Source organism: Carcharhinus amblyrhynchos, unplaced genomic scaffold, assembly GCF_965287045.1.
Source record: "Carcharhinus amblyrhynchos unplaced genomic scaffold, sCarAmb.v2.hapA scaffold_904, whole genome shotgun sequence".
NCBI lineage: Eukaryota > Metazoa > Chordata > Chondrichthyes > Carcharhiniformes > Carcharhinidae > Carcharhinus > Carcharhinus amblyrhynchos.
The window spans coordinates 28,246-44,351 of NW_027650644.1; the positions used below are offsets into that span (position 1 = coordinate 28,246).

The 16,106-nt window shown below is 50.6% G+C and overlaps 1 protein-coding gene across 1 annotated transcript in view; it reads right to left on the reverse strand.

The window, feature by feature from the left end:
• oxct1a (3-oxoacid CoA transferase 1a) overlaps positions 1-15,812 on the reverse strand; it is a gene marked incomplete at both ends in the record, with an annotated part of 36,950 nt that extends 21,138 nt beyond the window's left edge. Inside the window, 5 exons of the mRNA XM_080184736.1 lie at positions 3,687-3,793; positions 7,096-7,245; positions 7,964-8,099; positions 14,437-14,527; positions 15,704-15,812. Of these exons, the coding sequence (XP_080040862.1) occupies positions 3,687-3,793; positions 7,096-7,245; positions 7,964-8,099; positions 14,437-14,527; positions 15,704-15,812 (593 nt within the window). The remainder of the gene's footprint in view (positions 1-3,686; positions 3,794-7,095; positions 7,246-7,963; positions 8,100-14,436; positions 14,528-15,703) is intronic.
• Positions 15,813-16,106: the final 294 nt, after the last annotated feature.

Genomic DNA, 16,106 nt, shown 5'->3' on the forward strand with positions numbered 1-16,106 from the left:
ACCCAGGTCCCTGGCGCTGTGAGGCAGCAGTACTAACCACTGTGCCACCCATGTCATTCCCACCCAGGTCAGTTGTACAGGTACCCAATACCAACCCCCCCCCCCTTGCTGCAACAGGGGACCATTCTTTACGTGTCACCCAAAACAGTTACTAGGCAACCATTTGGCCATGGAAGAAATTACATCAGTCCCGACCCCACACTAAAGGTTGATATCGTAAAAACCCATTTAAAGAGTGACGTTTGAGGGCAGATTGAGTCAGTTCGGATTGTTTTCACTGGAGTTTAGAAGAATGAGGGGGTTTCACAGACACTTATAAAATTCTAACAGGACTCGACAGGGTAGATATAGGGAGGATATTCCTGATGGTGGGAGAATCCAGAACCAGGGGTCACAGTCTGAGGATTCAGGGTAGACCATTCAGGACGGAGATGAGGAGACATTTCTTCACCCAAAGAATGGTGAGCCTGTGGAATTCATTCCCACAGGAAGTAGTTGATGCCAAAACATTAAATGTTTTCAGGAAGCAGTTAGCGATTGGGGTGAAGGGAATGGAAGGATATGGGGGATGGTGGGATCAGGTTATTGAGTTGGATGATCAGCCATGATCATAATGACTGGTATAGCAGGGCCGAGGGGCCGAATGGCCTATCCCTGTTTCTATTTTTATGTTTCTAATCACAATGGGCTCCAGGCAGTCACTTGCGAGTGCAGAAGTTGAATATTGCTGGAAAGAGAGACATGTTGCTGAAGTTTTTCATTTCGCACTCATCAGGGCAAGAGTACTGAATTTCAAACAATCATGAAGATTCACATTCCAGGAGAGAGTTCTGAGTGGCTGGACCCTACTCTGCAAACAAAAGGAACATGTCCAAGCCTTGTGCCTGCTCCCAATTACCCAGAAGCTTGGACACCAACAGTTCTTTCTCCATGACAACACCTTGGCCAATCAGGGTCAACTTGTCAACCACCCAGCATCTTGTTCATCTGGAGAAATAATTTTTTTTAAATTCATTTGTGGGACATGGACGTGGCTGGCTGGCCAGTATTTATTGCCCATCCCTAGTTGTCTGAGGGCAGTTCAGAGTCAACCACGGTGCCGTGGCTCTGGAGTCACATGTAGGCCAGACCGGGTAAGGACGGCAGATTTCCTTCCCTAAAGGACATCAGTGACCCCGATGGGTTTTCCCGACAATTGACGACGGTTTCATGGTCATCAGTAGATTCTTAATTCTACATATTGAATTCAAATTTCACCATCTGCTGCGGCAGGATTTGAACCTGGGGTCCCAGAACATTAGCTGAGTTTCTGGACTAACAGTCTAGCGATAATATCACAAGGCCATCACCTCCCCTAATTCTGATTGTTTGAAATTTGGTGTTCTTGCATTTGTCCTGATGAGTTCAAAGTGCAAAATTTCAGCAACATTCCTCTCTTTAGCAACAGGCTCCTTGGGCACAGGGGGCAACGGTTCGACGTGTGGCCAGAACTGAAGCATCGGCTCAAACTGACATCCTTGTTCTGGTATCCCGGACAGGGCAGTGACCTTTCATCACAATGACCTTGTCCTCAGAGGATAAAAGCAGCCAGTTATTGACAGGTCTCCTGTAACATGAGGAGGTTGGCCCGTCTCAGGTCACTAATAAAACTGCAGAGTTCACCAGTTCACCTCCCACCCCAGTGCTATAGAGTTCCCAAACCCTGCTGTGCCAGGCAGTGCAGGGGGCTGGGTTTACCACACGGTAAATAACAAATAGCTGGAATACCCCCGATTAAAAAAAAAAGAGATATTCTGATGAAGTTTTGTATCTGACACTCAGCAGGACAGATTCACAAGAATACCAATTTGAACAATTTATACAGCGTGAAAAGAGTATGGATTAGTTGGTAAGTGATTGGTTGAGGAGTTACTACGGGGAGTGAACCAGGGAATGGCTATCCTGGAACTTCTGTTTCACTGAAGGAAAGCGCAATGTGTGGACGCACGTGCCACGGTTCTCCCGGTAAGGTTCAGCGGGAAAACTGGTGTAAATCGGGATTGTGTTTTCAGTGGGAGTTGAGACTGGAATCTCCCAGACTCTGTGCAACGCAGGGATCACAATCCTGAATCTCATTAAAAACCCGGAGAGACAGGGCCTATCCGTGCTGGAGTCTGACAGTTCCAGAACTCTGCGCATGGGCAGCGACCCCGATCTATCAGTTGCCCTGATTGCTGGCCAGCACGGGACCCCCGCAGTGCTGACCCCCACCCCACCCCCCCGTGGCTCGATCGTGGCCCCCACGTCCATTCGCAGGCCAGCCCCAAACCCCTCCCCCCCCCCGCCCCTTCCTGGACAGCCCAATGTCCAGCACCATCCCAACCCCTGCCTCCCTGGCCAATTCCAACCCCCCCACTCCCACCCCCGGCCTACCTCCTGCCCCCATTGATGGCAATGACACAGTGGCGGCAGGACCACCGCCCCCCCCACCGATCATCCTCTAGGCCCCACCCCCAAGGCCAAGGTGCCCCCCCACCCCAAACATGGGCACTTTGCCCCTTTGGCAGTGCTGGGGGCACAGGTCCAGGGGCACCAAACACCCCCCCCCCTCCCCCCACAGTCCTTCAGGATCCCGTTCCCACCCCCCTCCTTCACTCCAGGTGGAGCTGTCCTGCCTGACAGTGGGGAGCCAGTCTGCACCCCGGGGGGGCTCGGAGAATTCACTCCCGGGCCCAGTAAGCCGATGGAAATTCCATTAAAAGTAGATTTAAATCACTTTCCCGGTGTTCCCGGTCAGACTGTGCCGGATATCCGGTGCTTGGAGACGTGCGCACGGTGTGAATCCCGTGAACCGACGGATACGGGATTGGCTCAGTCCGCTGTGTTGATATTTTTAGGAGGTGGGAGAATCGCCCCTGTTATTTGTGTTTGGGGGTACAGTCTGGGACCGTACGTAGCTCTATCCGGACTGACTGCTCGGCTGACTGACCTGCGTATCCGTGGAATTCTCCACACGGATCAGGGCTGTTATCCGATCACAGCGAACGTTCGGGGCTGGGTTTTGCAAACACAGGCTGGTGTGACCCAATCTGCCCACCGGCTGGGATGCGCAGTCCACACGGCTGGCATCACACTGGCACTGAAACTCCCCAGCACGTTACCCACCCCTCAGAGAGCTGGAACGTGCTTCTGGTTTGACAGCAGCACCCTGTTGGCTGGGAATGGCACACCCACGCCGCTCCTGTGAAGGAGCCGTGTAAAACAGCCAGCTTCACCCCCGTTGCTCAGGTTTCCGAGACACCATGGCCCTTCCGGGGCACCCAGAGGGAAACGGGACATTTTCCTGGACTGTAAGTGACCCATTCAGGAGTTGGTGTGATCTACAGTGAGCCAGCGACGATGGGCGGCCTGTGCACCGTCGGGTGGTTTTGACGTGCCCTATTTCAGCAGCGAGTTGGGGCCAATGGCTCAGCCCCTGTTTCCGAGGTTAAGGTAACATTTAACTTCCCACAAACTGACCCTTCCACCTCTATCCCGTAAGACACAGGAGCAGAATGGGGCCACTCGGCCCATCGAGTCTGCTCCGCCATTCGATCGTGGCTGGTATTTTTCTCGTTCCCCCCCCTTCTCCTGCCTTTTCCCCGATCCCCTTATTAACCAAGGATCCCGATCCGGGTCCCTCTGGATTCAGTCCTGCCCCGAATTACCTGAACACCACGTTCCCAGCCCGATCGGCCTTCCAGGCCTTAATCAGAGCAAAGTCTCCCGTGATCCCCTTCTCCATGATGTAGTGACGACCATTAAATTCCCTCACCTGGGGGAGGAAGAGAACAGACCCGGAGTCAAACCCCTGCCTCGGATCACACTCACACAACACAGGGTAATGTGAACACGGACACTTCAAAGGAAGATGAGGTCAGGCGGCCTTTTCTTTCCAGCCAAAAGGCACGGAGGTACACAGGGCTAACCCCGGTGTCTGAACAAGTTTAATAAAATGCAAACAAACCTGTGGGACGTATCTTTGAGAATTGATTAAAATATAGCCGGCTGGAATAGTTTAGGTTAGAGGGTCATTAGATTGGTTCCACTGGTCAGCACAGCATCGAGGGCCGAAGGGCCTGTACTGCGCTGGAATGTTCTATGACCTTGTCTGCGGCCAATAGCTTGCCCTGCTCCAACTCATTAAAGGAATGGTTTTCACGATGCTGCCTGCAGAACTTTCAGCTCTGGAGCTGAAGTCGGGGGCGGTTCTGTGAGAAAAAGCCTGTTCCATCACGACATTATGTGAGTGGGTGGAAATCGGATCCCACTGTTTAGCAATGACCTGGGCATCAGGGATCATTTGCAGAGACAACGGGGACAAACACTCTGGTCACAGGACAGAAACTGGGTTTTTGATAGGAACATTTATTAAGGCACGGTGGCACAGTGGTTAGCACGGCTGCTTCACAGCTCCAGGGACCCGGGTTCAATCCCAGCTTGGAGTCACAGTCTGTGTGGAGTCTGCACATTCTCCCCGTGTCTGTGTGGGTTTCCTCCGGGTGCTCCGGTTTCCTCCCACAGTCCGAAAGTCGTGCTGGTTTGGGTGCATTGACCCGAACAGGCACCAGAGGGCAGCAACTAGGGGAATTTCACAGTAACTTCATTGCAGTGTTAATTAGTTGTGACTAAAAATAAAACTTTCCTTTTCATTTTGGAGCAGGAAGGAAGAAAGATCCAGAGCAACAAAGACACAAGATACTGTGTACCACCAGACAGAGAACCCAACTTACAGTCATACAGTCACACAGGTTTACAGCATGGAAACAGGCCATTCGGCCCAACTTGTCCATGCTGCCCTTTCTTTTTAACCACTAAACTAATCCCAATTGCCCACATTTGCCCCATATCCCTCCATACCCATCAAACCCATGGAACTGTCTAAACGCTTTTTAAAAGACAAAATTGTACCCGCCTCAACTACTGCCTCTGGCAACTTGTTCCAGACACTCACCACCCTTTGTGTGAAAAAATTGCCCCTCTAGACCCTTTTGTATCTCTCCCCTCTCACCTTAAACCTGTGCCCTCTAGTTTTAGACTCCCCTACCTTTGGGAAAAGATATTGACTATCTAGCTGATCTGTGCCCCTCATTATTTTATAGATCTCTATAAGTTCACCCCTCAGCCTCCTACACTCCAGAGAAAAAAGTCCCAGTCTATCCAGCCTCTCCTTATAACTCAATCCATCAAAGCAAACCTGTCCTTCTTTGTTCAAAAAGGGCTGCAGGGAAAAGCCTGGGAACTACAGGCCAGTGAGCCTCACATCTGTGGTGGGTAAATTGTTGGAAGATATTTTGAGAGACAGGATCTACAGGCATTTAGAGACACAAGGACTGATTAGGGACAGTCAGCATGGCTTTGTGAGTGGAAAATCATGTCTCACAAATTTGATTGAGTTTTTTGAAGGGGTAAGCAAGAAGGTAGATGAGGGCAGTGCAGTTGATGTTGTCTACATGGACTTTAGCAAGGCCTTTGACAAGGTACTGCATGGTAGGTTGTTGCATAAAGTTAAATCTCACAGGATTCAGGGTGAGGTGTCTAAATGGATAAAAAAAATTGGCTTCTGTGAAGAAGCCAATTTTGTATCCATTTAGACACCTCACCCTGAATGGGTGGATGTAGAGAGTTGTTTTTCAAACTGGAGGTCTGTGACCAGCGGTGTGCCTCAGGGATCAGTGCTGGGTCCACTGTTATTTGTCATTTATATTAATGATTTGGATGAGAATATAGGAGGCATGGTTAGTAAGTTTGCAGATGACACTAAGATTGGTGGCATAGTGGACAGTGAAGAAAGTTATCTCCAATTGTAACAGGATCTTGATCAATTGGGCCAGTGGGCTGATGAATGGCAGATGGAGTTTAATTTAGATAAATGCAAGATGATGCATTTTGGTAGATTGAACCAGGGCAGGACTTACTCAGTTAATGGTAGGGCACTGGGGAGAGTTACAGAACAAAGAGATCTGGGGTACATGTTCATAACTCCTTGAAAGTGGAGTCACAGGTGGACAGAGTGGTGAAGAAGGCATTCAGCATGCTTGGTTTCATCAGTCAGAACATTGAATACAGGAGTTGGGACGTCTCGTTGAAGTTGTACATGACATTGGTAAGGCCACACTTGGAATACTGTGTACAGTTCTGGTCACCCTATTATAGAAAGGATATTATTAAACTAGAAAGAGTGCAGAAAAGATTTACTAGGATGCTACCGGGGCTTGATGGATTGAGTTATAAGGAAAGGCTGGAGTGTTGGAGAGTATAGGAGGCTGAGGGGTGATCTTATAGAGGTCTATAAAATAATGAGGGACACAGATCAGCTAGATAGTCAATATCTTTTCCCAAAGTAGGGGAGTCTAAAACTAGAGGGCACAGGTTTAAGGTGAGAAGGGAGAGATACAAGTGTCCAGAGGGGCAATTTTTTCACACAGAGGGTGGTGAGTGTCTGGAACAAGCTGTAAGAGGCAGTAATAGAGGTGGGTACAATTTTGTCTTTTAAAAAGCGTTTAGATAGTTACATGGGTTTGATGGGTATAGAGGGATATGGGGCAAATGCAGGCAATTGGGATTAGTTTAGTGGTTAAAAAGAAAGGGCGGCATGGACAAGTTGGGCCGAAGGGCCTGTTTCCATGCTGTAAACCTCTATGACTGTAAGTTGGGTTCTCTGTCTGGTGGTACACAGTATCAGGTAATTGGTACAGGCAATTGGGAACTGGGTGGCATGGACAAGTTGGGCTGGAGGGCCTGTTTCTGTGCTGTAAACCTCTGTGACTCGAATTGCGGATCAGTGCCAGGGTCTCGCAATAGTCGTTCGACTGCCTTCAACCTGAGAGAAACAAGAAATATCTACCACAAACTGCAGGAATGGTGTGTCATTCAACCTCCAGGTTCTTCGTCATTACACCAGGATAACGCGAATTACGGGATAACGGGGATTACAGGCCTGCAATCGTTCAAGACTTCATCTTGGGAGACAACATCCGAACTTTTACAGCTCAGTGCACACTACCTTTCACTATCAATGGGGAGGGGGGGGCAGGTGTGGCAGCGGGATTGCCATTTGCTGCCGGATGTTCCTACCTCTCGGGGTTGGCTGGCAATCTGGACACTGCCATCCTTGTTGTATTTAATTGGAGCTCCTCCCTCCGCAATCAGGGTGCCGTACGCTGTGGGGGTGTAGAACGCTGGAATTCCCGCACCCCCGGCTCGAATCCTTTCAGCCAACGTACCCTGAAAGGTGAAAGGTGGGTAAATAGTCAGAGACATTTCCTGCTTTCATAAAGACCACCGTCAGTCAGACTGAACCCACAAACTGCCCAGAATTATCTCTTTGTGTGGTTCTTCCTTTTTCACAAAGTAAATATATCAACTGACCTAGATAACAAGGACACTGATGTCAGGCTCTTATTAGGTACTGTCCCCCATCAAACACTCCCAGGACAGGTACAGCACGGGGTTAGATACAGAGTAAAGCTCCCTCTACACTGTCCCCCATCAAACACTCCCAGGACAGGTACAGCACGGGGTTAGATACAGAGTAAAGCTCCCTCTACACTGTCCCCATCAAACACTCCCAGGACAGGTACAGCACGGGGTTAGATACAGAGTAAAGCTCCCTCTACACTGTCCCCCCATCAAACACTCCCAGGACAGGTACAGCACGGGGTTAGATACAGAGTAAAGCTCCCTCTACACTGTCCCCCATCAAACACTCCCAGGACAGGTACAGCACGGGGTTAGATACAGAGTAAAGCTCTCTTGTTGAAGGATACGGGTGAATGCACAGCAGTATCCGATGCTGAATTATTTTAGATTTGTGTGGGTGTGTGTGATCTGACCTCGATTCTCCGGGGCGGGAGTTCCTGTTCCAAGCTCAGTGTTCCATTCATTCCAGCCACTTCCCGAACTCACTGGGATAGCAATTGGAATGAACGATGAGATTTCTCACCTGTGGTGTGAGTTCCACCTCCAGTTCTCCGGCGAGATATTGCCGTTCAAACTCTGCATTCTCCCCCACGTAGGAAGCAACCATCCTCCTGATCTGTTTAGTGTGAAGCAGGAGCCCCAGTCCAAAGTTATCCACCCTGGGGAGGGATCAGCAGAGTGTCAGAGCCAACTGGACCCCTACCCATTCCCACCCAAACCCCACCGAACCTCAATCCCCACCCCAATCCCTGCCCCAAAACCCCACCCCAACCCAAATGACACCCCCAAACCCCATCCCCAACCCCACCCCATGCAAACCCTGACCCCGAACCCCTCCCAAACCCCACCCCCAAAATTCAAACCCCACCCCAATCCCTGCTCCAAAGCCCCACTCCAATCCAAACAACACCCCCAAGCCCCACTCCCAACCCCCATCCCCAATCCCATCCCATGCAAACCCTGCCCCCGAACCCCACCCAAACCCCAAATCCTACCCCCAAACTTCAAACCCCAAACCCAAACTCTGCCCCCAAACCCCACCCCATCCCCAGCATACACAACCCAACAGTGTCCCCAATCCCATCCCGAAAATCACATCCTAACACTCCAAATCCAACCTTAATCCCATCCCGCCCCTCGCCCTTGGCCAATCCCCAACCTCAAACCCCCCCCACATTCACACAGTCCCTGTAGATTACAGATGGAATTCCAGAGCACTGAGTATATGAATGGATAAAGATCCCAATAGGAAAGTCTATTGTGGAGGGCGGAGGGATTGGAGCGTGACCGGAACAACAGGCAGGTTACAAAGTGACTGAAGCAGCTGATGAAGCAATTACCCTTCCCTGTAGGTTTACAGCATGGAAACAGGCCCTTCGGCCCAACTTGTCCATGCCATCCCTTTCTTTTAAACCCCTAAGCTAATCCCAATTGCCCACATTTGGCCCATATCCCTCTATACCCATCGTATCCATGTAACTATCTAAATGCTTTTAAAATATAAAATTGTACCCACCTCGACTATTATCTCTGACAGCTCGTTCCAGACACTCACCACCCTCTGTGTGAAAAAATTGCCCCTCTGGACACTTTTGTATCTCTCCCCTCTCACCTTAAACCTATGCCCTCTAGTTTTAGACTCCCCTATCTTTGGGAAAAGATATTGACTATCTAGCTGATCTGTGCCCCTCATTATTTTATAGACCTCTATAAGATCACCCCTCAGCCTCCTACACTCCAGAGAAAAAAGTCTCAGTCTATCCAGCCTCTCCTTATAACTCAATCTATCAAGTCCCGGTAGCATCCTAGTAAATCTTGTCTGTACTCTTTCTAGTTTAATAATATCCTTTCTATAATAGGGTGACCAGAACTGTACACAGTATTCCAAGTGTGGCCTTACCAATGTCTTGTACAACTTCAACAAGACGTCCCAACTCCTGTATTCAATGTTCTGATCGATGAAACCAAGCATGCCGAATGCCTTCTTCACCACTCTGTCCACCTGTGACTCCACTTTCAAGGAGTTATGAACATGTACCCCTAGATCTCTTTGTTCTGTAACTCTCCCCAGTGCCCCACCATTAACTGAGTAAGTCCTGCCCTGGTTCAATCTACCAAAATGCATCACCTCGCATTAATTCTAACTTTCTCCAGAAGACGGTGACTTGCTGAAGAGAACATTGTTTCAGATTCAGACCATTCTATCTGCTGTTTAATGGTGTTAATTTAAAGTAAAATTAAGTTTATTTATTAGGTGCAAGTAAGGTTTACATTAATATTGCAATGAAGTTAATGTGGAATTCCACTAGTTGCCGCACTCCAACACCTGTTCGGGTCAATGCACCTAAACCAGCATGTCTTTCAGACTGTGGGAGCAATCCGGAGAAAACCCACGCAGACATGGGGAGAATGTGCACACTTCTACCTTCCAGATCTATTAATGGAATTTAAATCACACTAACTGGGGTGTTGGGATTTGAACCTGCGTCTCCACAGCATTAGCCCGAACCTCTGGATTAGTCCAGTGACAACACCACTACGCCACATCTCTCAGCCTGGGGGGGCAGGGGGGACAATGTTGGTGCGGACAGTGGACAATCCCCTCCTTCTGGTTTCACATCTCACTTAGAATCACAGAATGTCACCTCGGACCCATCACGCCAGCTCTTTGTAAGGCCAACCTCCCCAGCATTTCATCCATCCCCCTATCTTTTAACTTCCCTTCAAATATTTATCCAATCTCCTTCGGATAAAGTTCCTGTTGAATCTGCTTCCACCGGCCTCTCAGGCAGTGCCTTCCAGATCACAGTAACACGCTGAGTGGGATAACCTATTCTCCCCTGAATCTGGTTTCCAATGGGGGTACCATGAGCATAGACATGGGTCAAGGGTGGAGGAGGAAATACACATTGTTAAGATGGCGGTGCGGGCTCGTTGGGCCGAAGGGCCTGTTTCCCGGGCTGTGTTGTTCTTTGTTCTAACAGGCTGAATGGGCCAAGTGACCTTCTCCTGCTCCCATTTCCCACAATTCTCATGTCGCCTCTTGATTTTTTTGGCAGGTTTTGTTGAGCTGAAGAGGATTGAAGTGTTAATTCTGCCTCACTGACCCTGCCAGACATGCTGTGTTTGCTCCTGGTCGTCTATCTGGAGGTTTTAGTTCCTGAAGAGTTCTCTCAACCAAAACCCTTTGGGATTGTCAGCAGTTTGGTCAAAGTTCTGGCGTGTGTAACGATGGTGTTTTCACTCAGGACTGCAGTGAGACACTGGTCACAAGTCCGGCTTCGATTAACGCCAAAATAAAACACTAACACCAAAATACAATTAATGACCACTATTTGTATACAGCGTCAAACTGAGCTGCTTTCAAGGAGAAATGAGATATCGCTCTTGGAGATGAAGGGGGATATGGGGGGACGTAGATCAGGATATTAAATTTGATGATCAGCCATGAATGGGGGTGCAGACTCAAAGGGCCAAATGGCCTCCTCCTGCTTCTAGTTTCTACCTTGGGGGATCTGATAGAGGTCTATAAGATTGTGACAGACTTGGACAGAGTGGATAGTCAGAGTCTTTTTCCCAGGATCAAAGGGTCAATAACTCGGGGGCAAAGGTTGAGAGGGGGAAAGTTTAACAGGGATGTAAGGGGCAGGTTTTTCCACACAGAGGGTGGTGGCTGCCTGGAACGCGCTGCCGGAGAGGGTGGTGGAAGTAAATTCTATAACAATGTTCAAGAGCCATCTGGATAGATATATAGATTGGGAGGAATAGAGGGATATGAACCAGGTGGAGGCAAGAAAATATTAGAGAGGTTTCTGTGTCGGCACAGACTGTGTGGGCTGAAGGGTCTGTTCCTGTGTTGCACTGTTCCATCAGTCCTCACCTGGGAGCCCTGTGTCAGAACGTTCACCACTGTGAGAGATCAGAATCAGAACCCTGATCACTATCTGACTGACCCAGTTAAAAAGCAGCAGGCTGTGAACGGCAGCCGGTGACCACGGGCTCAGCTCAGAGGCTGTCGGGTTTTTCGGGTTGGTCAGGGAGAGGATATGTCCCCTTCTCTCCACTCGGCTCGCGTCCAGCCCTTACTGGCCCCCCCGTGATCCCTTTACCCCTTACACTCTGGGTCATTGTCTTCTCGTCCCTGGAACTTCTCCCTTTCCCTGTCAGTCTTTGTTTGTCTAGAGCTGTGGATGGTGGGGAGGGGGGAGGTATTTCTGCGGTGGGGGAAGGGAGGGGATATTTTGTCTGTGGGGTACGTGGGAGTGGGCGGGGGGGGAGAAACTTGCGGAGGGGGTCTGAGGGAGAGGGTTAGTGTACTACATTGGGTAAATCCACACATATTCTGTAAAAGCCGAGAGCAGCAGTGGTTAATGAGAGAGGGGTTCAGACCCTGTGGGGGCCACGGGGCTGACGGGGGCAGTGGGTGGGGGGGTTTATCTGTGTGAGAGAGCGCTGGGTATTGTGAGGGTGATGAGTCAGTATTTCTATTTTGGGTCTCCCTCAGGGGTAAGGCTGTGGGGGGCCCTGACCGAGGGCAGCTGTTTCCCTTGGTTGGGGGTCCGTCCCAGAGGGCATGGCGTCAGGGTAAAGCTCAGTAGATTCAGGAGGGTTTGGAGAAAAGGGTTTTTTTTTATTCAGAGAGTGCTGGCTATCTGGAATGTGCTGCAAGCCCAGAGGAAAATTAGAGAAATACAGGGGGCAGGGGTGGAGGGGGGGGTCACAGTCAGCAAGGACTGAAATATCTGAAATAGTGGTCTCTGTGTGACATATTCCAGCAACACCCTGTCCCCCCCGCAACCCTGCTCTCCCTCACCCCCCCCCCCCAGTCTGCCCCTCTCCCCACCCTACTCTCTCCCACCCTGCCCCCCCAATCTGCCCCTCTCCCCACCCTACTCTCCCCCACCCTGCCCCCCCAATCTGCTCCTCTCCCCACCCTGCCCCCCCAATCTGCCCCTCTCCCCCACCCTACCCCCCCCAATCTGCTCCTCTCCCCCACCCTACTCTCCCCCATCCTCCCCCCCAATTCTGCTCCTCTCCCCCACCTTGCTCTCCCCCATCCTGCCCGACCACCCCTCCCCCACCCTGCTCTCTCCCACCTCCCCCACCCTGCCCCCCCAATCTGCCCCTCTCCCCACCCTACTCTCCCCCACCCTGCCCCCCCAATCTGCTCCTCTCCCCACCCTGCCCCCCCAATCTGCCCCTCTCCCCCACCCTACCCCCCCCAATCTGCTCCTCTCCCCCACCCTACTCTCCCCCATCCTCCCCCCCAATCTGCTCCTCTCCCCCACCTTGCTCTCCCCCATCCTGCCCGACCACCCCTCCCCCACCCTGCTCTCTCCCACCTCCCCCACCCTGCCCCCCAACCTGCCCCTCTCCCTCACCCTTCCTCACCCTGACCCCCCCCCGACCTGCCCCTCTCCCCACCCTGCTTGACAACAGCGCCCCCCCCATCCCCCACCCTGACCCCCCAACCCTGCCTGGCAACATCACCCCCTCGCCCCCCCCCGCCACACCCCACTGCCAACTCCCCCTACCCAAAACTGTCCAGCAGCCGACACTCTCTCCCCCCACCCTGCACAACAGCCCTGGCACCACGGCGGGGGGGGGGGGGGTGTGATTGGTACAGATTCCCCTGGGTAGGGGGGATTCCTGGAGTTGAATCTGCCTCAAACTGAACACACCGAGAGCACACGCACTAACTCGACAAATAAATGGAAATTCAACACTGGAGTCAAAAGTTTATCGGAATCTCCGCTCTGAACCATAAACACAGAAACTCTGAATTGATAATATTCACACTTCAATTTCGAACAAGGGCATTCACCTCCCAGTCTCATTCAGTGCAACAAGGCAGTGTTAATGTTTAACACAGCTGATTAAACTACATGAGGAAACTCTCCCTGGCTCACTCTGACCCTGCCACAGCTGGAATCACACACTGCTCGGCACTGAACACTCCTCACAGGATCTACCACAGGCTCTTCAACCACATAAACCATCAACACATTTAACCATCAAAACTCACTCTTCAATTCTGAGTGCTTCAATTACCAGGCAACTAATTAAACAGGAGTGTACATTCACCCAGGAACAGAGTAAAGCTCCCTCTACACTGTCCCCCATCAAACACTCCCAGGACAGGTACTGCACGGGGTTAGATACAGAGTAAAGCTCCCTCTACACTGTCCCCCATCAAACACTCCCAGGACAGGTACAGCACGGGGTTAGATACAGAGTAAAGCTCCCTCTACACTGTCCCCATCAAACACTCCCAGGACTGGTACAGCACGGGGTTAGATACAGAGTAAAGCTCCCTCTACACTGTCCCCCATCAAACACTCCCAGGACAGGTACAGCACGGGGTTAGATACAGAGTAAAGCTCCCGCTACACTGTCCCCATCAAACACTCCCAGGACAGGTACAGAATAGGTTACCATGACCATACTGCTTTGATCCAATCTGTGTGATGGTCTCAGTTGAACAGTGCTAGTGTCTGAAGGTCTGTTGAAGCCTCTCTAGAATCATAGAAACCCTACAGTACAGAGAGATGCCATTTGGCCCATCGAGTCTGCACTGAACACAATCCCACCCAGGCCCTACCCCCATATCCCTACATATTATACCCACTAATCCCTCTAACCTACACATCCCTGGACACTAAGGGGCAATTTCAGCATGACCAATCAACCTAACCCGCACATCTTTGGACTGTGGGTGGAAACCGGAGCACCCAGTAGAAACCCATGCAGACACGAGGAGAATGTGTAAACTCCACACAGACAGTGACCCAAGCCGGGAATCGAACCCAGGACCCTGGAGCTGTGAAGAAGCAGTGCTAACCACTGTGCTATCGTGCTGCCCACATGTCCTCTAGTTCAGGACAATCCTGTACAAGGCTCAAGAACCAACTATTTGGATCTTGGCTGTAGAATGGTCAATCCTGTTGATGGGAAGAACCTCGAGACCCCCTGGGGTCCCCGCTGGTGGACACTCACCCGGCATTGTTGCTGACAGCTGTGATATCTTTAACACCCGTCTTCAGCAAGGCATTGATCAGCTTCTCTGGGATGCCACACAATCCAAAACCTGCACAGTAAATGCAGAGAGGAGCTCAGAGAGCGAGAGACAGCACAATAATAAACAACCCTGGATGGAGCAGGCTTCCCAGTGACGGTGAAACACAGACACACAATGGAAAGCTCCCTCAACCCCAGAACACTTCACCTGCTAACTGTCCACCGCCGGCTATAGATGGTAGAACACAGATAAGAGGAGCGTCACAGAGAAAGAATTCAAGGATCTGAGTCCCCTGCTGCGGGTTCTTTTATCAGCCTCACTGCTCAGGGGTGGAAGGGCATCATCCAAACACTGGATGAGGTTCTTCTGGACCGTTCCAATACACAGTCACAGCTCTGAAAATTCACTCTGTTTCTCTCACTGGATACTGCTAACCGTGCTGAGATAGTCAACATGCCTTTGTGCGAGGGATATTGTGTCTTACAAATTTGGTAAGAGTGTTTTGAAGGGATGTCCAAGAAAATAGATGAGGGCAGTGCAGTTGGTATTGTCTACATGGACTTTAGCAAGGCCTTTGACAAGGTACTGCATGGTAGGTTGGTCAGTAAGATTACACCACACAGGATCCAGGGAGAACAAGCCAACTGGATACAAAACGGTCTTGCTGGTAGGAGACAGAGAGTGGTGACACAGGGTTGATTTTCAGACCGGAGACCTGTGACCAGCAGGGTGCCACAGGGATCAGTGCTGGGCCCACTGACATTTGTCATTTATATTACTGATTTGAATGAGAATATGGGAGGCACGGTTAGTAAGTTTGCAGATGACACTAAGATTGGTGGCAGAGTGGAACGAGCTGCCAGAGGAGGTGATGGAAGCGGCTACAATCACATCATTAGAAGGATGGGGAAGGTTTAGAGGGATATGGGCCAAACTCAGGCAAATGGCACTCCTTCAGTTTCGGAATCCCATTTGGAATGGACAAGTTGGGCCGAAGGGCCTGTTTCCGTGCTGTATACCTCTATGACTCTAAGACTCTAGTTTCTGACCAGGCCTATTTTGATTTCAGAAGTCCAGCATTGCCAGAATGTTCTTCACATTTCGGGGCCTTTCTCTGCTGCCTCACGTCACTCAATGTTCCTGCTCACAATGCAGACCGGACAGACACTCTGCACCAGGCCACAGCCACACTACACAAACACAACCTCTGCGAGATGGGTGACCACAATAACAGGAGGAACCTACCTCCAACCAACAGGGTGGAACCATCCGGAATATCCTTCACTGCTGACACTGGGTCATCGTAGAACTTTGTCGAGCGCTGTGCGCTGGTGGAAAATAAACAGCTGCAACTCTACAAAGAAACACATCCTGTAACGACATTGCTGATCACCAACACATCTTCCTCCAAATCTCAGACACAACACAACGCCAGAACCAACACCTTCACCTTCAACTGTCCCTCATCCCAACTTTGTGCTAATTTGGGTAACAGACATATAAGATGATGAATGGGATGGATAGGATAGAGGTGGAGAGACTCTTCCCGCTCAGAAAGGACAGTAGGACTAGGGGGCACAGCCTCAAGATAAAGGGGGGGCGGTTTAGAACGGAGTTGAGGAGGAACTTCTTCACTCAAAGGGTGGTG